At 44.1% G+C, this 24,017-nt stretch overlaps 1 protein-coding gene across 1 annotated transcript; it reads left to right on the top strand.

The window, feature by feature from the left end:
- The first annotated feature begins 5,621 nt into the window (after nt 1-5,621).
- NCEH1 (neutral cholesterol ester hydrolase 1) lies at nt 5,622-24,017 on the top strand. The gene is made up of 5 exons (XM_075570778.1): nt 5,622-5,807; nt 12,320-12,548; nt 13,653-13,722; nt 15,829-16,000; nt 18,927-24,017. Exons 1-5 carry the CDS (start codon nt 5,670-5,672, stop codon nt 19,542-19,544), a joined length of 1,227 nt encoding a protein of 408 aa, XP_075426893.1. The 5' UTR covers nt 5,622-5,669; the 3' UTR covers nt 19,545-24,017.

Consider the following 24,017-nt stretch of genomic DNA (forward strand, 5'->3'; position numbering starts at 1 on the left):
CGGTCTTTTTAAAAATCACTAGGAGTGGACCAAACATGAATCAAACACAACAAGCACATGGCCAGTAGAAAACGCAACACAGAGACCCGGCCTTAAGCCTCATACAGTTTAATATCATACTGTTTTTATTCTGTCCATTTTTTTCGTTTCTTTATGGGGCAGCTCATGAAAAAAGTGCAGCTTTTCAGTGTATTCCATGGCACTGGGCGGTAAGGTTATGTATTAAAGATTTCCTACTGAAAACCTGGGCAAACAGAGTAGCACAGGATGCATCCAGAATACAAATCCCCTTCCTTTCAAAGGGTTTTATCGGGGATATATTTGGTACAGATGCATCAATGATGCAAAACCTATTAGAAGCAATGACATTTTGTGTGCAGATACATCTGATGCTGGATTTGCACCAGGGAATATTTGATACAATGTAAAAGCCGCAGTGTCCCTGATCGCCATGTTTTTTCCCACAATTTGTAACGTCTTGCTCTTTCCAGCGCTGTTATTATTTTTAAAATCTGATGCTCTGTTCAGGAATATATAAGCTTTTGAAATATGAAATGTCCAGAAAGTTAACACGGGGCTCTCCTCAGAGCCCACTGCAGTCTAAAGAGACTCATGTTCACCTCCGATGGTAACGATAAAAAAAAAATCACCATTTAAAAAAAAAAAATGTTTACAAGCAAGGGGATAAGATACATTATAACAGTTTAACCCATATAGGCTTGGATGCCTTAAGGCTGAGTCCCCGCTGGCGCTGAGCACGCTCATGCTTGGAGAGCGCTCCAAGCATGAGCGCCGGGTGTCCTGCATTTGCGGGGGGGGGGGGCATTGAGCCTCCCGGAAAGTATCATTTTTTGCTTATCTAAGCGCCGAGCGCGTGTGCGTGTGTGCCCTCGCACGAGCGCCGCGCGCACCGCGTGAGCAGGGACTTACATATATCTATATACAGTATGTAAGTAACCGCCGCAAGCGCCGCCCGCTCAGCGCCAGAGGGGACTCAGCCAGAGTGTAACTGCTGGTATCATGTCTGTTTTCTGCGTGTTCATGGATTTGTGCTATATACAAATACATAAATCTTGGGGTTTTTTTCAATACATGTTATTAAAGTACAAAAAAACCCGACAAGAAATAGGAATAAAGAACAATAGCTTAGTTGTTGTGTTTGAAGCAGTTTTATTATACTGATGTGCCCACGTACACAGTGGCGGACTTACCGGTTTGCCGCCTATAGGCTTGGCGGCGACCTTCCTCGGCAGCATAGCGGCATCATGATGTCACGGCTAGGGTTGCCAGGCGACTTCTCCAAAAAATACTGGACATGGGTGAAAGGTGCGACACGCTTGAGACACACACTCACCGATCTCACCTGTCTCCACTCCATGCTGTGTCCTCCTCTCTTTGGCCCCACCCCCTTGCTCCTGACACCTCCAGTGGTGGGGTTATGCCGGTTCGCAACGGTTCGTGCGAACCTGTTACTAAAATTTCACAATTTCGTCGAACTGGTGCTTTATTCTCTCACCTGTCCGGGCGGCGGGCGGCGTCTGTCAGCATCTCCCGACATATCTTCCCTGTATACCTTCACAATATGGCCGAGCGGCATCAAACAGCGCTGGGTTTCCATGCCAACGGGAACGCCACATGTCGTAACTGCATCACGTCGTGCCCCGTTGCTATGGCAACAGAGCGCTATGTGACGTCATAACGTTATGCAGCGGCATGTGACGCCGCACAGCCATATTGAAAAGATTTGCAGGGGTAACATGCGATGCCAGAGCATGCTGGGAGACGCCGCCTGGACAGGTGAGGGGGAGATGTGAGGGGGGATGGGAGGGGGAGATCTTGGGTAGATATGATGGGGACTGGGGGAGATGTGAGGGGGAGATGTGAGGGGAGATGTGAGGGGAAGATGTGAGGGGGAGATGTGAGGGAGAGATGTGAGGGAGAGATCTGATGATGATGAGGGGGACTGGGAGAGATCTGAGGATGATGAGGAGGAGAAGCTGATGGTGATTTTTTACTATGAAAGGGCGGTAAGCTGAAAGAGAACCAGTTGCTAACATTTTTAAATCCCACCACTGAACACCTCCTCCTGATTGGCTGCATTACCCAGCAGCAGCCAATTAGGATGGAGGAAGCTGCCCAGCCCCCTAGCAACAGCCCTGCTCTCTCCCTGCGTGACAAAATCCAACTCCCAAGCCGGTCAGGTCACTATGTCCAGAGAGGTAATACCGGTATATACATACACGCCCAGAGAGGTAATACCGGTATACACATACACGCCCAGAGAGGTAATACCGGTATACACATACACACCCAGAGAGGTAATACCGGTATATACATACACGCCCAGAGAGGTAATACCGGTATACACATACACGTCCAGAGAGGTAATACCGGTATACACATACACGCCCAGAGAGGTAATACCGGTATACACATACACGCCCAGAGAGGTAATACCGGTATACACATACACGCCCAGAGAGGTAATACCGGTATATACATACACACCCAGAGAGGTAATACCGGTATACACATACACGCCCAGAGAGGTAATACCGGTATATACATACACACCCAGAGAGGTAATACCGGTATACACATACACCCCCAGAGAGGTAATACCGGTATACACATACACCCCCAGAGAGGTAATACCAGTATACACATACACGCCCAGAGAGGTAATACCGGTATATACATACACGCCCAGAGAGGTAATACCGGTATATACATACATGCCCAGAGAGGTAATACCGGTATATACATACACACCCAGAGAGGTAATACCAGTATACACATACACGCCCAGAGAGGTAATACCGGTATACACATACACCCCCAGAGAGGTAATACCGGTATACACATACACCCCCAGAGAGGTAATACCAGTATACACATACACACCCAGAGAGGTAATACCAGTATACACATACACCCCCAGAGAGGTAATTCCGGAATACACATACACACCCAGAGAGGTAATACCGGTATACACATACACGCCCAGAGAGGTAATACCGGTATACAAATACCCTCCCAGAGAGGTAATACCGGTATACACATACACACCCAGAGAGGTAATACCGGTATACACATACACACCCAGAGAGGTAATACCGGTATACACATACACGCCCAGAGAGGTAATACCGGTATACACATACACGCCCAGAGAGGTAATACCGGTATACACATACACGCCCAGAGAGGTAATACCGGTATACACATACACGCCCAGAGAGGTAATACCGGTATACACATACACGCCCAGAGAGGTAATACCGGTATACACACACACGCCCAGAGAGGTAATACCGGTATAAACATACACGCCCAGAGAGGTAATACCAGTATACACATACACGCCCAGAGAGGTAATACCGGTATACACGTACATGCCCAGAGAGGTAATACCAGTATACACATACACGCCCAGAGAGGTAATACCGGTATACACATACATGTCCAGAGAGGTAATACCGGTATACACATACATGTCCAGAGAGGTAATACCGGTATACACGTACACTCCCAGAGAGGTAATACCGGTATACACATACACGCCCAGAGAGGTAATACCGGTATACACAAACACGCCCAGAGAGGTAATACCGGCATACACATACATGTCCAGAAGGGTAATACCGGTATACACATACATGTCCAGAGAGGTAATACCGGTATACACATACATGTCCATTGTTACCTCTAATTTTTTACTGGACAGTATCCAAATACTGGAGAGTCCGGTTCAATACTGGACACCTGGCAACCCTAGACTCACGGCAGCATGTGACACCATGTTGTCATAGCAACGTGTCGTCATTTAACATTTGGTCGCCATGACAATGCAACGCTGCGGGGGGGCACTCCGGAGAAGGTAAGACCCCCTCTCAACACACACACACAAATTGTCGCTCTAGATCAGGGGAGAGCAATCTTTTTTCCCCTGCGCCCCCTTTCCGGCTGTCCCCCTCTCCTTGCGCCCCCCACCCCCCTCCTTACCGTAGCTCGGACGTTCTGGCGTCATAACATCATGTTCCCATGGCATGACCCCACGGCGTCATTTGATGCCACGTTGCCATGGCAACACGTCGCCAGAAGACGTCTGAACCAAGGTAAAAGAGAGTTACAGAGGCCTTCACCGCTTCCCCAGCATTTAATTTATTTATAAAAATGTGTTACCAGGAAGTAATACTTTGAGAGTTTCCTCTTGTTTTCAAGTATGTCCTGGGCATAGTTAATATGACAAATAATACATGGTTACAAATACATAGTTACATAAGTGAGCAGGGTATACATTATATACAAGACATTGCATGCACAGTTAAAGAAGATGTATATTATAGGCGTATGAAACAGTTACAGACCAGATTAAAATGTGAGAAAGCCTTAGATTTGAAAGAACTTAAACTGGTGGTGGATGTGAGAGTCTCCGGTAGGTTGTTCCAGTTTTGGGGTGCACGGTAAGAGAAGGAGGAGCGGCCGGATATTTTGTTGAGCCTTGGGACCATGAACAGTCTTTTGGAGTCTGATCTCAGGTGATAAGTGCTGCATGTGGTAGGGGTGAGGAGCTTGTTCAGATAGGTGGGTAGCTTTTCCAGAAAGTATTTCAAGGCAAGACGGGAAAGGTGAACTTTGCGCCTAGACTCGAGTGATGACCAATCTAGTTCTTTGAGCATTTCGCAGTGATGTGTGTTATAGTTACATTGGAGAACAAAACGACAAATTGAATTGTAGAGGGTGTCAAGTTTGCTAAGGTGGGTTTGAGGTGCCGAGCCATATACTATGTCTCCATAGTCAATAATTGGCATTAGCATCTGCTGTGCGATACGTTTTCTGACCAGGAGACTTAGGGAGGATTTGTTCCTGTAAAGTACCCCTAGTTTGGCATAGGTCTTGTTGTCAGGGTATCAATATGCAGCCCGAATGTTAAGTGGGAGTAAAGCCATATGCCCAGGTATTTAAAACTAGTGACAGGTGTTAGTGTGGTGTTAGTGTTGGTTCTAATGTGGAGCTCAGTCGCTGGAAGCTTTAAAAATTTAGTCTTGGTCCCAAATACCATTGTTTCAGTCTTTTCAGTGTTTAAAAACAGTTTGTTTTGGGAAATCCAGTTTTCGAGTCTCAAAAAGTCAGACTGAAGTATGTGTTGAAGGTCAGAGAGGCTATGGCTGTGTGCATATAGGATTGTGTCATCTGCATACATGTGTATTGAGGCTTCCTGACAAGCTGTGGGGAGATCATTGATGAACACTGAGAAGAGTAGGGGCCCCAGAACAGAGCCTTGCGGAAGCGCGCAGGGCCTCTGTAACCCAGCGCCCCCCGCAGAGAATTTCCCGGGTTTGCGCCCGGCTGCTCTAGACTAGCCTAGTCAGCCTAGTCAGCCTCGAGGGAAATCCCCCTCTGCATATACTGTACAGTGTACACCTTGGTAACATCAATCAACAAACACAAATACATCTTGGCAGCACATTCCTACGGGCTGTGCACTTCCTCACACAGCCACTGGCTGCTGCTTGGCTCCAGGCTGCTTGCATGCACTGCAGGCTGTGCAAGGACATTGCTGACAGCAGAGCTGCCGGTGCCTGATTGGAGCGCTCAGGCTGAGGCTCTTCAATGAAATCAACAACCTTTGCAGAAACTTGGGCTGTGTAGAGTCAGCCATCAACATGAGAGCACTGTCTGCCCTTGTCACTGCACTGGCAGCCTTCTCTGCTTACTATGTGTACACTCCTCTGCCCAGCACAGTGTCAGAGCCCTGGAAGCTCATGCTGCTTGATGCCACCTTCAGATGTGCACAGGATCTGGTAAAGATATTGTATTATTATTATTATTATTATTATTACAATGTTTCTGTGTTACTGAGACACTGTGCCAGACATCCCCCCCCCCTACTAACAAATGTATGTATCATTTTATTTGGATAGTGTCAACAATGTACGCAGCACTTTACAACATTACATAACCTGCTGCTATTTGGAAAGACTGCAGAGAAAGTAGGTCACATCCCACTCACATTTAGTTTAATGAATATCAGGGGAAACAATGTATCTTAAGGACAAAGGAGAATGCTGTGTGCTGATGCCACATTATGGGGCATATGTAGAGTGGAAGCCCCCTGCAGACGCACTTACCAGAACGCCCTCCTACTGTCTCTGTACGTTCTTCCTACCAACCAATTAGATTGTAAGCTCTTTGGAGCAGGGACTCCTTTTCCTAAATGTTACTTTTATGTCTGAAGCACTTATTCCCATTCTGTGATATTTGTATTATTTGTTATTTATATGATTGCCACGTGTATTACTGCTGTGAAGCGCTATGTACATTAATGGCGTTATATAAGTAAAGACATACATACATATGTATCAAGGCAAAAGTGGAGCAATTCTGGGGCAAAACAGCTGCACAAGATGAATCAAACAAAGAAATCCTATTGATTTCAATTATTCTTTTTCCTTTGATACATAGGGTGCAGATATTTTGCCCCGGAAGGGCTCCACTTTTGCCAGGATAGATATGCGCATACGTTTCACTACAGGATGTTTGCAGATCCTGTGTGTTTGTTTTTCTATATGCAATGTGCAGACCACTGTACTGTAATGTCACAATAGGATGGGAGCAGCCATTGTGACATCCTGCACCTATCCGATTACAAGGCTCAGATTGCAGGTCCTATGTGAGATGTTACCCAAGAACTCTTCTTTATACATCCACATACCTTTTGTGGATTAAAAGATAGTAGCAGAAAAGGTACAATGAGATCTGTATCCCCTTCTGTATCCCCTTCTGTATCCCCTTCTGTATATATATGACATAAGGGTTTTGAACATACACAAATTATCATACAATTTTAAACATTCAGTAAGGTGCTTGTGTGTTTTACATAGCTATTTAATAAATCATACAGTAACATCCTGCACAAATACACAAATACACATTGCACTACACCAGTTGTTTGCAAACTCCTTTTGGTTAAGGAACCCTATAATCAGTGTTCGACAAACCTATACATTTGCTCGCCCCGGGCGAGTGGATTTAACCCCCGGGCGAGTAAATATTGGCCCAAGCAGCACACGTTTGGTACTAGGTGGCGAGTAGATTTTTTTGTGTGGCGAGTAGATTTTTTGGTGATTTGTCAACCACTGCCTATAATTATATTGTGAAATTCTGCAGAACCTCAACCCTCTCTAATAGCGCGTCTGAGATCAGATGCATTGTAAGGAACCCCAACCCTCTCTAATAGCGCGTCTCAGATCAGATGCATTGTAAGGAACCCCAACCCTCTCTAATAGCGCGTCTGAGATTAAATGCATTGTAAGGAACCCCAACCCTCTCTAATAGCGCGTCTGAGTTCAGATGCATTGTAAGGAACCCCAACCCTCTCTAATAGCGCGTCTGAGATCAGATGCATTGTAAGGAACCCCAACCCTCTCTAATAGCGCTTCTGAGATCAGATGTATTTTAAATTCTTCTGTATTTGGTCCAATTTTCAAATGACCTGAAAATTACAGGGAACCCTTTAGGGATGCTAGGGAAATCCAAAGGTTCTGCCCTACACCTTACTTATATGGTGCACTTGAGTGTAATTGTTCTAATAATGTTACCTGTTTAGAGTACTTTGTGTTACATTGTTATTGACATTGATTACTAGCATGCGTGTTAACTATAAAATACACTTTAAGTTCAGTGTCACATTCCTGCTAGATGGAGAATGGTGCTGGTGCGTAACTGTAAATAACCCGGCTTCTCTAACCCTATTCTAGTAACACCAAAATATCCAACTTCCATAGAAACCAACAAGGTAGCCGCTATGTGTGTGTGTGTGTGTATATACAGTATGTGTATGTGTGTACATATATATATATACATGTAGAGGTATCAGTACCGTGTTAGCCGAGCTTCAATAATCAAAAAATAAATAGATGATACCGTTCTGTGGCTAACGAAATGCTTTTATTTGTGCGAGCTTTCGAGATACACTGATCTCTTCTTCCGGCGATGTTACAATGAATGAAGCAAGGATAACTTCATTTGGGTGCGGTACAATGTGGTATCTTCCATATTTTCATGTAGAGGTATCAGTACCGTGTTAGCCGAGCTTCAATAATCAAAAAATAAATAGATGATACCGTTCTGTGGCTAACGAAATGCTTTTATTTGTGCGAGCTTTCGAGATACACTGATCTCTTCTGCCGGCGATGTTACAATGAATGAAGCAAGGATAACTTCAAGTTATCCTTGCTTCATTCATTGTAACATCGCCGGAAGAAGAGATCAGTGTATCTCGAAAGCTCGCACAAATAAAAGCATTTCGTTAGCCACAGAACGGTATCATCTATTTATTTTTTGATATATATATATATATATATATATATAATGCAAGAGATGGTTATTTTGATATCTGTTTTGTTGAGGAAAACGGTGCTGGAACTAAGAAAATCATTTTTTTTAACCTAGTGAACTACAATAGACAATTTTTGCTTAAAATAAAGAAATTGGGGGGGGGGGGGATACAGTTAGTATCCCAGCTGTGTTTCATTATCCTATATCTATATGCAACTTCTTGTTGATCCCTTAAAAAAAAAAAAAATTGCCAAACTTTGTTCCCTCACAGAAATAGCTGTTGGAACAAGTCTGAGTTTCACGCCTATATTCCTTGATTTGTCAATAAAGTTGAATGCCCCTTAAATAGCATTAAACACTGGCACGGTGTCCCTGACTGCTCACCCGCAGAATCAGTCTGACTCTTAGTAAACTTTATACACATTAGTCACGAGAGAAAGCAGAAGTTACGTTCATGTCCTTTGCTTCAAGTTGTTTTAGAATCAGCAGAACAGCTGCAATGTGCGTTTCTAGCATACACCATGCAGCATCTGTATAGGTTTAATACAATATTGATAATTACGGTCATTTGCAAAAAAAAATGTCAGCTATAAAAAATATTTAGAAAATTTCAAACTCAAAAAGACTATTCAGATTTCTTCCGAGCGATGTCACGATTCACAGCAATAGTGTGCCTTTCTGTTTCTTCACAATTATTTTTTTCTTAAAGTCTGCTTTTTTTTGAGTGCTTGATTGCATCCAAAAATGTTGGTGGGGGTTTAAATAATGAACGCAAAGGACTTTTACTTCTGTCCTTTAACCTCTTGACTGCCATAGTGGTGCCTAAATCTTAGTCATCAAGGGCCGCTAACAGGTCAGGTTCAGCACAGGTGGCTCAGTCATTCTGATTGAGCCACCTGTGCTGAAGCAGGAATAGCCTGGCAACCTGACCTGTTGGTGGCACATGAGGACTGGAGTTGCCCAGTCCTGTCTTAGTGCATTAAGGGAGTGAATGGCTGGGAGGAACTTTCACCCACTTTCAGCTCACAGATGGATTTAACTCTTGCAAATTGCCAGCGACCTTTCCCCTAGTTCTTTCCCATTTCAGTTTTTGCACAGTAAACAATATAATTACAACAGCTACCAAAAAGTGAAGTAACAGGGTAAGTGCTCAGCTGAAGAATCGTCACGTGAACTAGCGTTGCAAAGAAACTGAAAGCCCTCAGCCATGTGATGTCATTTATACCATTTGGTGCTCAACTTCAATCCTCAAGACCAACCAACAGGTCAAGTTTTCAGGATATCCCTGCTCTGATTGTGCTGAAGCAGGGATATCCTGAAAACCTGACCTGTTGGGGTGTCTTGAGGAGTGGCATTGAGCACCCCATGCTTTTTTTTACCATGGCTAGTTTGTGCCATTTATCTACCATTGTTCTATGGATTAGAAACACAGTTGGAAAATCGGTATGGCAAGGCTGTACCATATGTTAGTATCTTAATGTCGCAGAGCAGGACCTGGGTATGGCAGGTTCTGTCCTTCGGCAATTCGCCAAGGCGTTGGCTGAAGGATTGTGTGCAGTTTAACATTTCCCTGTTGATTTTTCTGTCGGATTCTTTAGAAACAAGTCCTCCCAGTCACAGCTGCCATGTGGCTGATAAAAGACAATATTCGTCAAGTGCAGGAATTAGCAGCTGCTCTCCTGATAACTTAGAAGACTAAACTCGTGGATTTGATGGCATTCCCATCAAAATATTTTCATTACAGCAGCAGCTGACTCTAGTATCAGGGGCGGCCAACTCCCGTCCTCGAGGACCAGCAACAGGTCAGGTTTTCAGGATATGCCTGCTTCAGCACAGGTGGCTCAATCAGTGCCCGAGACATTATGACTAAGCCACCTGTGCTGAAGCAGTGATATCCTAAAAACCTGACATGTCGGGGGGGGGGGGGGATTGAGCCCCCCTGCCTTAGGGTACACATTGAAGGGGAAAAAACAGGTGTACACCTATGATGCAGCCTCTGATTAAGCCACCTGTGCTGAAGCAGGGACTGATTCAGCCACCTGTGCTGAAGCTGGAATATCCTGAAACCTGACCGGTTGGGGGCGCTTGAGGACTGAAGTTGAGCACCCCTGATCTAAGCTTTAATATATATATATATATATATATATATATATATATATATATATATATATATATATATATATATTAAACAAATTTTTTTCTTCAAATGTACTGGCGTACACAAATAGGATATGCGTGATACACAGATATGTACTAAGAGCACTTCTAATTCAGCGCAATGTTTCAATTGTACATTATTTCGTTGTAGTACGGATGTTTTGTTATATGTTAACAAAATGTATTATTTTAACAGTATAGCTATTATAAAATATAATAAACCAATATTTAGCAACACAAGTAAAAAACAAACAAAACACACATACCTAATTCCGTTTTTAATCTAAATTATATCAATCAGGTGTGCAACTGTCATACATACCCTTCTCATTTTATTAAGATTTGCACCTCCCTTTTTAGCTTTCCAATTTTGATGAAAAATACACCCCCCACAGACCCTGTTAGTACAGAAGCCCCTAAGAGTGTTTGTAAATCAGAATCAAAGATTAAATGGGTAAGTGTGCTGCTGCTAATATCCAAAATGTTAAATTATCTGTGAAAATAATTTCTGTCACTGTAATATGTAATATGTACACTAATATGTACAGTAATACGTACGAGCAAACAATGCCTGATAGTATAATGTTGTAGGGGGCATTAGAACCACAGACGGTCCTCACATCCATATCACATGCCTATCATGTTCCTTCCCTAATTAACAATCTGCTGTTGCCTGTTAACTATGTATCCATATTTTTCAATCTGTTTGTTGTGAAATCTCAATCCCTATTATACTTTCAGTAGTTATCTAGTGCAGGGGAGCGCAAACTTTTTTCCCTGCGCCCCCCTGCTGGCAGTCCCCCTTTCTCCGCGCACCCCCCCCCCCCCCATCTTACCTTTGCGGCGGCGTCATGACGTCATGTTGCCATGGCAACGTGACGTCCTGGTGCCGCGTGTAAGAAACCTGCCGGAGCAAAGGTAAGTGAGGTTTACAGAGGCCTTCGCTGCTCCCCTGGCAATATACAGTAAGTGCCTTCGGGAAGCACGCGGGGCCTCTGTAAACCCCGCGCCCCCCGCAGTCAGTCTCGCGCCCCCCAGTTTGCGCACCGCTGATCTAGTGCAGAATATGGTTAGAAACACAGATAACCACAATTTATCGGTATTTAATTAAATCAATTGAAAGTATCAGGAAAACATTTCTGTTGATTGTTTTGATTGAAACGCAGACGCTTCCATCTGGGAACTCCTAGGAGGCTGGAATTAGGCCTTGTCTCCGCTGCGTGCGCGGCACACACAAAGTACGGCCCTCTATGGGGCCGGCCCCCGTCACTGCCTGCGCGCGCCTGCAGAAAGCGCGATGCGCGACCACCTTTGCAAAAAGACACGCTGCGATGGCCACGTCAAGGCAGCGGTTCAGCCAATGAGGGCGAACCAGCCGCGTGATGTCATGGCTGCGCACCCGCCAAGTCTTCCCGTCGCGAGCGAATGGAGGGGGGAGAGCGGTGCTCCATCGCACACGCACACTGGGCCGTAGCCTTAAAGTTGAGTAAGAGCCATCAGCTTTTGTGCTTCCAGTTGCATGACACCAGATTGTAGAAACAAACTGGTTTTGCTAGAGAACATGTTTTCATTCAAATAAAACCAGCTCTCTTAATATAGAAGCGGGTCTTTTTCTGGTATGTGAAATAATTCTGCTTTTCAAGTGCTGCACGGTTGGGAAATAGATAAAACTTGTCCCGAATAAATATATATAACTGATATCATATTATTTGTGTTCATTGCACCTGCAACAATGTCTACCTGTAGCACTGTGTACATCGTCGGCTCGCTATGAGCAAAAAATATCATTACGAATATTTTTTCTTTTTATCTTTTATAGAGCAATTTGGCCCATTTTGTGGGGCTCGGCCATCACTTGAGAGTGCTGAATTTTGTTTCCGGCTACTTTGACAAGTTGGAAGCACTTTCCTCCCGGGATATGAAAGTCACGGACACGGTGTTTAATGGGGTAGAGGTCCGAGTCTTCGAACCCACGAGGGAGTTTGCTGGAAATCTAAAGCGCAGCATTGTTTATATCCATGGTGGTGGATGGGCGCTTGGAAGTGCAAGTATGTGACGAAATGGACAGTGTCAGTGATCACTAATGCTAACATGCAATGTGGTGTAAAAAGCAAGCGTATGTTTGCTTTCTTAAGTATTAAAATTAGAGCTGTAGGCAGTTTTTTTTTAAAGACTCTTGTCTAGCGTGACCATATTTGTCCCGGGAAATTTCACGCATGTGTGGCCGGCACCGAAGAAAACTGGGACAGGGGCCAAAAAAGGCAGGACAAAAGTCTCAAAAACGAGACCGTCCCAGTTAAACCGGGACATCTGGTCACCCTATCCAATTTCTTATAACACAATCCGTTCTGAGAAAGATGACCGTTATATTTTGGCCCCATTGTCATTAGATGTTCTGGGCCTTTTTATATGCTCGTATCAATGGGAAGTAAAGAACGATGCTGTACTGAACTGGAAAAAGACCTTTTAACGTGAACATAGCTCGTACTGTATATTGTTGCATAGATTTAAATATAATAATTAATAAATAGGGTATTGGTTTGGACTTGACTGGACTTTCATCGTTCACTGGACTTGAAAACATTAGTTTCCATTTTTAAATAAACAATACTTAAGTTTCCTATAAATAGTTTTTTTTTAATAAAAATATTTTACCAGGAAAAATACCCTTTCTGTGCCAGAGAATTTCATCTAATTGTTTAACACAGGGGAGTACAAACATTTGGAGCTGTGCCCCCCTGCCTGCTCCCCCTCGCTCTCGTGCCCCCCTACCAGGTTTGGCGGCGTCAAATGACGACGCGGAGTCACGTGACCCTGTTGCCATGGAGACGGGCGTGTGACATCACTTCGCATGACCCTGCGGCGTCACTTGATGCCGTGTTGCCATGACGACGCGTCACAGCAACGCGTCTGAATCCCAGTAAGTGAGTTTCAAAGGCCTCACGCGATCCCCCAGCATTTAATTTAAATGCCTCGGGGAAGAGCGTGGGGCCTCTGCAGCCGGCCGCGCCCCCCCTCCAAAAAAAAATCCCGCGACCCCACTTTGCGCACCGCTGGTTTAACACTTCCATTCCCACCGAGGAGAGGAAGTATCTTTCTGTTTTGTGAAATGATACATGACATGTTCTAATTATTGGGTTCTGTTTTTTTAGGAATGAGATCCTATGACAGCCTGTGTCGGAAAGTGGCAGAAGATGTAAATGCCGTGGTCGTTGCGATAGAGTAAGTTCATGTCATGGATTACCCACCCCCAAAGAGTGGCTCACTGGTCATTTGCATGTCATTACCCAGAATCCCTGGCTGCAGTGCAAGCACTGTATGCTAAGAGATAATAGAGAAAGACAGGGCAGCAGACCTGTCAGGGACATGCAAATGGGCTCACGTCACAAGGGATGTTTTTATTTGCCGCAAGGTGGAGGGTTTTTGTCACTTTTTTTTTATTCACCGTAACTTGTTTTCTTTCTGGGTGACTAGAACAATTCTTTTCTTTACAAGATGCCGTGACCTGATTAAAAACAGATCAGTCATTTGTAATTGTGCACACCGCATGGGATCCGGTTCTACGTGTTTGTAATGTAGGCAGTGTTTGATAATGGAATAACTGGAAACAATTAAGGTCAGATAAAAAAAAAATTACTGCCATGTAATGATTAATAACATCACTAGAAATTGAATAAGTAAATAAAATAAACGTTTGCATGGTTAAAACAGCATTGTTCTGTTTAATATACATTTCTATCTGTTTATCTGCCTAAATGCGCTCGCATGTATATTAAAATATATTACTTGCTTTGCCAACCTGATCACATTTGCATAGCTATGAAATGCATCTTAAATAGTTGAATATAATGTTAACACGGCTCAGAAGTTGTTAGTTTTATTAGTTCTTTTACTCGGGAAGGTGTGTTCATTGTCTTGCTTCATGTTCTCTATTAGCACACAACAAAACAATTTGCTTTGGTTAATCCTCTTAACCAAACCTGAGCAGATGCCAAATTTCAAGCTTACACAGATTTGGTCTTCGGGCCCTTTAAAGACGTTGGATGCTTTTAATGTAACATGCGGTGACCTCACCATCCGTGAGTGTTCGTAAGCTTAATAATAGTCTGATGTTCTTTGGATCCAAGCGTTTCTCACACTAAGCAGAGAGGAGATGAATAGCGCCCCTGTTACCAAACTTTGAGTCCTTTGGGGCAAACCATTTCTTTTTTTTTTTCTAATAGTTATTTTGTATATCTGCTCTGATCCCTGTATTGTGTAATCACTGCATATTCTAATCCTATAAAGGGCTGTGGGCATGTGCATGGCTGCCACTATATACATGGAAATAAAATAGTACTGTACTAACCCATTCACTGGCAAAGTCGGCTTGTTTTAGGGGCTAAATGGTATTTATCTCATTTTAAATACTGTATGATGCCGAATAATGGATGTTGCCTTTTGGCATATGATTCACTAGAACAGGAACCCTGGTACCTAATAGCGTTCGAAGCTTAGGCGAATGAGAAGCGTTTTCTGCAGGTATCCTCCTCCTTGGCCATACCACCATTAGAAGGCACCTAGGCATCTGGCTGTTTATAATTGGGAGGAGGGTTGAGTCCAACGTCCCAGTAACCCACTTATTTGCAGTGACTGAGTAAAGCCGCAATCCTGCTTTCCTTTTCATTTTTAGAGTTATAGCATTGAAGTAGGGGGGTCTTCGGAGCTGAACCTGCATTAATTTCAGCTCGGGGGACCCCCTGCTTCCCAAGATACTTACCTCCGTAGGGGGTGCTGGTAGCAGCTCTGGCTGGGCTATATGGGGCTATCAAAATGGCGTCTTAAGTATCACGCAGGCCAAAAGTAAGCCGTGACATCATCCCCGGCGACTTCCTATTGGCTCACGCGACCAGGACAATTAAACCTGCAGAGCTGCTACAGGTACCCCCTATAGAGGTAGGTATCTCGGGGAGCTGGGGGTCCCCGCAGCTTTAATTAATGCAGTTCAGCTTCGGAGACCCCCTGCTTCAGCCCAATTTGTTTTTTTAAACACCTGTTCTGCTGCTGTAAATGGCACTACTGATTTACAGAGACATCAAGGTCTCTGCTCACATTTATTTGTATCTGTTTCCCTGAGAGGTAATTGGGATGCATCTCTCATGGGCAAATTGTACATGTTGACCGAAAGGGGCAAATAAATATTGTCGATGCGTTTTGCACAATTTACTAAATGGTAACAGCATTCAAAACTTTTTTTTTTTTTTATGGAGAACCAATTAATCTTTTCAATGCTGACAGTTCCAAGAAACTAATACAGAAACATACCGTAATATGCACTATGTTCCTTAGGTACAGATTAGTACCAGACGTTCATTTCCCCGTGCCACTGAATGATGCTTTGGCTGCTACAAAGTACTTCCTGCGGCCAGAAGTTCTTGCTAAATATTTAATTGATCCGGACAGAATTGCCGTGTCTGGCGACAGCGCAGGCGGAAACCTGGCGGCGGCCGTGTGTCAGCAGGTAACCACTTCTCCTAGATTTCAGAAATGTGGGCATGGTTTGGTAACAAGTCAATATAAATATGAGGCTGGATTTTAGAGACGTTGCTGTTATCTTATGTTATAGGCTAACGCTGGTAAATTCTGGGCATTATTGAAATCCCTGCTCTCTGATTGGTTAAAATTCCGGGCATTATCCAATCAGTTATGGCCCGGGATTTTTGGCACCCTGCCAAGTTTTTCAGCCAATCAGTTTTCAGTTCTCATTCACAAAGAGTGAGATCAGCTCTCAGGCAGGTGAGGTGATTGGAGAGGAGGCAGCAGCAAGGCACTGACTCCTCCCCCTCCCTGCCTGCAGCCAGGCACTGACTCTGCCTGCAGCCAGACACTGACTCCTCCCCCACCTGACTCCTCCCTCTCCTGCCTGCTGCCAGGCACTGACTCCTCCCCCTCCCTGCCTGCAGCCAGGCACTGACTCCTCCCCCTCCCTGCCTGCAGCCGGGCACTGACTCCTCCCTCTCCCTGCCTGCAGCGAGGCACCGACTCCTCCCCCTCCCTGCCTGCCTGCAGCCAGGCACTGACTCCTCCCCCTCCCTGTCTGCAGCCAGGCACTGACTCCTCCCCCACCCTGCCTGCAGCCAGGCACTGACTCCTCCCCCTGCCTGCAGCCGGGCACTGACTCCTCCCTCTCCCTGCCTGCAGCCAGGCACCGACTCCTCCCCCACCCTGCCTGCAGCCAGGCACTGACTCCTCCCCCACCCTGCCTGCAGCCAGGCACTGACTCCTCCCCCACCCTGCCTGCAGCCAGGCACTGACTCCTCCCCCACCCTGCCTGCAGCCAGGCACTGACTCCTCCCCCACCCTGCCTGCAGCTAGGCACTGACTCCTCCCCCACCCTGCCTGCAGAGAGCTCCGCACAGGAGAGCAAGGGGAAAGTTTTGTGCATCTGTTGTTATTTGTGTGTATTTTGTGGGTGTAGAGTGGGGGAGTTGCTGTGTGTGTTATATGTGTGTCTTGTGAGTGTAGAGGTTGGGGGACTGCAGAGTGTGTAGGGGGGACAGCAGAGGGTGTGTGTGTGTGTGTGTGTATGTATATATATATATATGTATATATATATATATATATATATATATATATATATATATATATATATTGAGAGAGAGAGAGAGCTGTGTGTATGTACAATTTCCTTTTAAAAAAGCAAAATAATGTAGACATGCTGATAAAAATCAATATGACTGCAAAAGTGTCTATTTTTTTTAATGAAAAATGTAAAAAAAAAAAAAAAAAAGCCCACATTTAGCCTATAATAGTAATAATCCCCTCAGAAATGGGCATTACTGGCCAATAATGTCCTATTCTTTGGGGATTATTACTTAAATGAAAATTACTATGGGAGGGAGAGAATGGAGGTCAAACGTGTGTGAAACTTACAACTATTGAGGTCCCCCTTGTGGCCCAACAGGCAACAGGTTAACACACATGGTTACAATGTGAATGGTATTATATAACAATCGTTATCACTGAGTCCAATTGGACTGAGTACGGAAGTAGAATATCCGGTATTGTAAAATTGAGAGGTGGTTTCACATTTGCACAGGGATTTTTTTAAAGAATTGTGAAAATGAATATTGTTCACATTTTATGACGTACTGTATAACGGTGTGTATTTAGGGGAAGGCCTCTATTTGCATATTTTAAGCCCTTGAGAAAATCCATAAGGGAGAAACTCATTGGGCTAAATTGTGTGCCTTAGCGGAGTGAATTTTAACATTATTCTTGTGCATGATTTTAAATGAAAATGTTACCATCCTCTGTCTGTTGTGCTTTTTCACATGTTTGTCCGTGAGCTTTCTGATTGTATGTAGAGACTTTAGTCACTCCAATACCTGGACTCCTGGAGCGCCACATATGTGTCCCATAGAAACTATACTGTCTTATAGGGTCTACTGTAAGTCAAATGCAAGAAAGTTGTTTCTTTCTATTCACCGCACATTCTTTCTTTATTGGATTTTTGCCAGCACATAACTGACAATTTTCGTGTGACGCACAATCAAAATCATAGAAGTAACAGAAAGAGAAACCCAAATGAATACGTTCCATTATTACATGTGCATTAGATAACTCATACTTCACACACCTGGTGTAAAATACCTAAATAGAGGGGGAGGTGTGTACCATTGATTCGCTCTGCTTCAAATTAACGCTAAAGTAACCTTTTTTTTGCTTAACCTTCCTACCGAGGCTCCAGTGAATCGGTTCCCTAATGGAAACTTGCCTTGTATATTTTGGTACCAGAGAGAGGATGTAAAGGGCCATATTTACTAAGCAGCCTTCTGCCCGGGAGCACCTTCCAGTGCTGGAAGATGCCACACCGCTAATGCACACGGAAGGGCTGAAAGGCGTCTTCCAGCACCAGGAGGTGTCTTTTGACAGAAGACGGCTTGGTAAATACGGACCAAAGTCACTAACTCAAGGTCACAAGGACCTGGTACATAATTGAGCTTCAATTTCAGAAGCAAACACCTTTTTAAGAGGCAATCCATGTGTTTTTCTTTTCTTAAATATATACAGGATTGAAGCAGGGGGTCCCCGGAGTGGAACCCCATTCATTTCAGCTCCGGGGACCCCCTACTTCCAGAGATACTTACCTCCGTAGTGGGTGCTAGTAGCCGCTCCAGGGCTCACATTAAGGATGCTTTTCAAAGTGCCCAAACCCTAAGGGCCAATAGGAAACCGTGACGTCACCCCGGTGCGGCTTCGTATTGGCCTACAAGACACGGGAGCTTTAAACTGAAGGAGATACTGGCACCCCCTACAGCTTGCTTCTTTTAAAAAGGGTACTTCTAAGAAAGTATATTTTTGGTAGTGGAAACATTATTTGAAAAAGTGTCTGTTTTTGTTTCATGTTTGTTTACGTGCTGTGTTTTTTGTTTTGTTTAATGCAGCTTACTGAAGATAGCAATGTCACGACCAAAGTGAAACTCCAAGCTTTAATTTACCCGGTCCTTCAGGCATTAGATTTCAACACTCCTTCTTATCAGCAGAACATGGATATGCCTATTCTTTCTCGCTTTGTCATGATAAAGTTCTGGTTGGACTACCTAAATGGCAGCCACAAATTTGCCCACTCCATGCTGGTTAACAACCATACATCTCTTGACTTAAGCCAAGCAGTGTCCCTACGGGAACGCTTGAATTGGGATTCATTATTGCCTTCATCTTTCAAAAAGAATTACAAGCCTCTCTTGCCAAGTATTGGGTCCCCTAATATAATTCAGGAGGTACCCGCATTACTTGACATCCGTGCATCTCCACTGGTAGCGCACAAGAAGACCATTGAGCTGCTGCCAAAGACCTATATGTTGACCTGTGAACATGACGTCTTGAGGGATGATGGAACCATGTACGCCAGACGGTTGGAAGATGCAGGAGTTGACGTTACTCATGACCACTATGAGGATGGTTTCCATGGCTGCATGCTCTTTGCCACGTGGCCTACTTACTTTTCAGTGGGTGCTCGAACAAGAGACGGCTATATCAAATGGCTGGATGAAAATCTCTAGTGAGGAGGCATACTAACTTATTTTTAATTTAATTTTTTTTTATATCCAGGCTACTAGCTACGTTTGAGAAGTGTATTGTATAGCATGGGAATACCACTTCCGTGCTGGAGGGTTAGGCTGCGCTTATAGTGCTGGCGACATGATGTCTCGGCAAAAAAAATGTATTGCCGCCGTCGGGTGCGCTTATAGGAGAAGCGACTCGACGGTGCGGTCGCGATCGCTGGAAATCAAGTCAATTTGATTTTTCCAGCGACCGCAGCGTGACGTCACCGTCGCCGGCACTATAAGAGCAGCCTTAGACTCCTATAGCACCGTACAGGTGGAAGCATCACTGCATGTTTGCCACCTTACAGTGTGTGTGTGTGTGTGTGTGTGTGTGTGTGTGTGTGTGTGTGTGTGTGTGTGTGTGTGTATATAGAGATAGATAGTAGCAGGCTCTCCAGGACTTGCTGAAAGACGTCTTGAGAACGGCTCCTTGGAGAGCCGAAATCTTCACATTGTAATAAATGTTTTTAATTTGTTCAACAAGTCCTGAAGTGCCTGCTACTATCTTCCTTTATCCCTAATCCTTTGCAGTTAATGCACCCAGGCAGTATTCGTGTCTCAGTGGAGTGCCACTATAATGAATGATGTGTGTGTGTGTGTTTTTGTATGTGTGAATATATACATACCCACACACCTAGAGTGACACCCCTAAAACACAGAATGTTCCCTGTTACACCTTACAGCATGGGTGGGCAATGTCAGTCCTCAAGGGCCACCAGCAGGTTAGGTTTTAAGGATATCCCTGCTTCAGCACAGGTGGCTCAGTCAATGATTGAGCCACCTGTGCTGGAGCAGGAATATCCTGAGACCCTAACCTGTTGGTGCCCCTTGAGTACTGGAGATGTCCACCCCTGCCTTACAGGGTGACACTCAGATCACTTCTCTATGCAGAGTTTGGGGATATGGGCGAGTGACTAAGAATTAAACACTCGACTTGAAGTTTCTTGTGTTAGGAGTATGTGAGAATAGAGATGTGGAATGAAAGGCAAACATGGTGTGCTTTGCAAGATATGTAGCAAAGAAACACCAAATTCAGCACTCCTCCCAGTATTTGTAGTTATCTGATATCCCACTGATGGAAGGAATGACTTATTGCTAATTTCCTAATCGCTGCTTTGGAGAAGAAGAAGAAGATGTCGTTTTCAAGGTGGTTACAATTGTTTCTAGCTGCGTTTGCGGCTCTTTGGATAAAGAAAGCACTCCTGCTGTATTTTACTATGTTGCAAAACATTGCAATCTCTGCACTAACCTTCGTTCACCCTTTCTGTTTTGTAAGTGCAAGGCAATGAAGAACAAAAGTAATTGGGTGTAGTCCAGTTTTACACCAACAGCTGTAACTATATTAGTAGGTCATGTGCAAATGTTTAAGGCTTTCAGAGAGCCAACTGTGTCTTCGGGCTGTGTAGGCCAACATGTCTGATTGCATTCTGTGCATAACTGCAGTGAAGGGATCAAGGTACAGGTTCTCAACTTCAGTCCTCAAGCCCCCCGCCCCCCCAACAGGTCAGGTTTTCAGGATATCCCTGCTTCAGCACAGGAGCCTCTGAGCCCCCTGTGCTGAAGCAGGGACTGATTGAGCCATGTGCGCTGAAGCAAGGACTGATTGAGCCACCTGTGCTGAAGCAGGGATATCCTGAACACATGACTTGTCGGGGCGGGTTGAGGACTGGAGTTGAGAACCCCTGGATTAAGAGAAATGTGTTGCAAGGATATATATGTGTGGGCTATGTAAGGGTTAATAATCTTAGTATGCTTTATTTTGTCAGAATAACCACACCTTTAGTGATACATCTCCTAACTAAAGGTCAGAGCCGAAGGGACCTGTAAAAAGAACTGAAAGTTAAAATACCATTTCACAGTTGGCATTCCATCCATAGAACGCCAATAGACAATTCACTTGCATTATTTTAACACTCCATTTCAATGAAAAGATAAGAAGCAGCAGGTACAGTTATAATGTTATCATGCCATAGGATTAAACACATTTTGCATACATGGAAGGTGTGGATACTGCATTCTAGGCTAAATGCATACAAATTCTGAGTGTTATTGGCCAGGAATGGCCGGAATTGTTGGCATCTGGTCAAATCGGAGAGCAGGGATTTTGTTACTTACCTTGGTGAAGGTGGGTTGTCTGTCGGCTTTCTGGGGCAGCAATTGAGTTGGACATCATCTGGAGATTGAGATGAGTGGTCCAGCTGTGGGCTGGAGAAGGCAGTGGGCTGGAGGAGAGGGGGGGATGTTGGAATGGATGGCTGTTGGGCCTTCCACCTGGGCATTAATTGCTACGTAATGCCCTGCCCTTTTAGGATTAGTACCTAATATTTTTTTACTGCATTGTTTTACTACCAGTGGCTCGGTAAACATGTCCAGTGGGATTAGAGCAGGGATGTTAATAATAATAACCTTAAATGTTTATTTCACAAACATATTGGGTGATTTGGTCCAACAATATATCGGCGTAATGCGAGCAGCTTGGGTATTAGTATTTTTAATAACGTACGGCATCATTCGTTTAACCCCAAATTGTGATCTTTAATGCAATGAAGCAGATCAGGCAGATTTTGGTTATAAATTACTCCAAAAAAATAGCATCTGTCCCAAATCATTGTTACTGACCAAAGCATTTATACCCAAGTGTAATAAACGTATTAATAAAAACACAGCCCATACTGTATGACCATCCATCTGTGACACTGACTAGTCAGCCAAATGCCATTTTCATATGGTCCCAAAAACTGCCTCAAATGATCAACATGCAGTAGGTTGACCTGGGAAATGAAGTTCATGTTACAACCTTAAAATCTCATGCTGCTTTGGGCTGTGATCTGCAGCTGTCCATGATAAGGGGGTACAGCAGTATTTGTATCTCCATAATAGGGGGGTACAGCAGTCTTTGTATCTCCATGATAAGGGGGTACAGCAGTCTTTGTATCGCCATGATAAGGGGGTACACCAGTATTTGCATCTCCATGATGGGGGGCGGGAAGGGGCGGTGCGGTACAGCAGTCTTTGTATCTCCATGATTGGGGGGCGGGGGTTACAGCAGTCTTTGTATCTCTATGATAGGGGGGCACAGCAGTCTTTGTATCTCCATGATAAGGGGGTACACCAGTATTTGCATCTCCATGATGGGTGGTGGGGGCGGTACACCAGTCTTTGTATCTCCATGATTGGGGGGGGAGGGGGTACAGCAATCTTTGTATCTCCATAAAATGGGGGCACAACAGTCTTGCTCCAGTTTTTCATATGTGGTATTTTACTCCAAAGCCAAACTTTAGCAATATAAGCAAAAACGTCACAACATCTCCTTGAATACAATGTACCTGTATGTGATTTGGATTATTGCAGGCATAGTTTATTTGAGTTGAGATCATTTGGTACCGTTGAGTTTATTGACATTGTTGTGGCTTATTAGCTAAATATTATTTACCAAATATAAAAAGATCATGAAAGTGGGGGCAGTGCAATAACATTCTGTCATAAAATTCTGCATACAGTATTACACTCCTTAATCTACCCATGAGATTGTCACTTTTCTCCTGTCCTGCAGGCCACTCCATGCTTAGTCAGGTACTCGGAAAGCATGATAAAACCTCAGAATTATTTTGTCTGACAGTTACTTTAATCTGTAAATGATGCGCTTTGGGGGTGTTCTCTGGTTCATCTAAACCAGGGGTTCTCAACTCCCGTCCTCAAGATCCCCCCCAACAGGTCAAGTTTTATGGATATCCCTGCATCAGCACAGGTGGCTCAGTTGAAGACTGCACCACCTGTGCTGAAGCTGGGATATCCTTAAAACCTGACTTGGGGGGGGGGGGGGGGCGCAGGGGGGTTTGAGGACAAGTTGAGAACCTCTGATCTAAACAGAAATAAATCTAAAATAGAGTTTAGATAAAATAAACGTATTTTCTTTTTGCCTGGGCACACATCTGATGGAGGAACATGCTCACTGAGTGTCTTACGTTTAATGACGTTTTTAGTTTTTTTTTTTTTTAACGGGGTACAAATAAATTCCTGCTATAGTGCGGAATGTTGTACACCCCATTATAACATGTGCATCAACTCATTCCTCCTGTACCCACAACCTCAAATCCAAAGTTACCACACAACGCATTGAATTCAGAACCCACACACCGTAACTTGATACATTGTTGCATGTTTAAAATGTCTTTGCCTGAGTCTTTGTTTTTTGTATAAGAAACTCCATTACCTTCAACGTTTTCTGTCTGCGGTTTTTTGCAAAGGAATGTGAAGGAAAAAAAATTATACATTTGCCTTTTTGACAACACTGTATTGTTTTGTACAAAGGCATATAAAGCAAGAATGCAAGCTGCTTTTTGTTGTAAACTGTTTTTAATGTAACATGTTCTGTTTTTATTTGTGGGACATTATCTTGAAACTAAATAAAAGAATCAAATAAATGTA

Source organism: Ascaphus truei, chromosome 14, assembly GCF_040206685.1.
Source record: "Ascaphus truei isolate aAscTru1 chromosome 14, aAscTru1.hap1, whole genome shotgun sequence".
In the NCBI taxonomy this organism is placed as follows: Eukaryota; Metazoa; Chordata; class Amphibia; order Anura; family Ascaphidae; genus Ascaphus; species Ascaphus truei.

What these genes read in the sequence shown, in the direction of transcription:
- NCEH1 (XM_075570778.1), top strand. Translation starts at nt 5,670, where the DNA reads ATGAGAGCACTGTCTGCCCTTGTCACTGCACTGGCAGCCTTCTCTGCT. An exon ending in GCCGTGGTCGTTGCGATAGA is followed by an intron (nt 13,723 to 15,828) that starts GTAAGTTCATGT and finishes TATGTTCCTTAG; the next exon opens with GTACAGATTAGTACCAGACG. An exon ending in CGGCGGCCGTGTGTCAGCAG is followed by an intron (nt 16,001 to 18,926) that starts GTAACCACTTCT and finishes TGTTTAATGCAG; the next exon opens with CTTACTGAAGATAGCAATGT.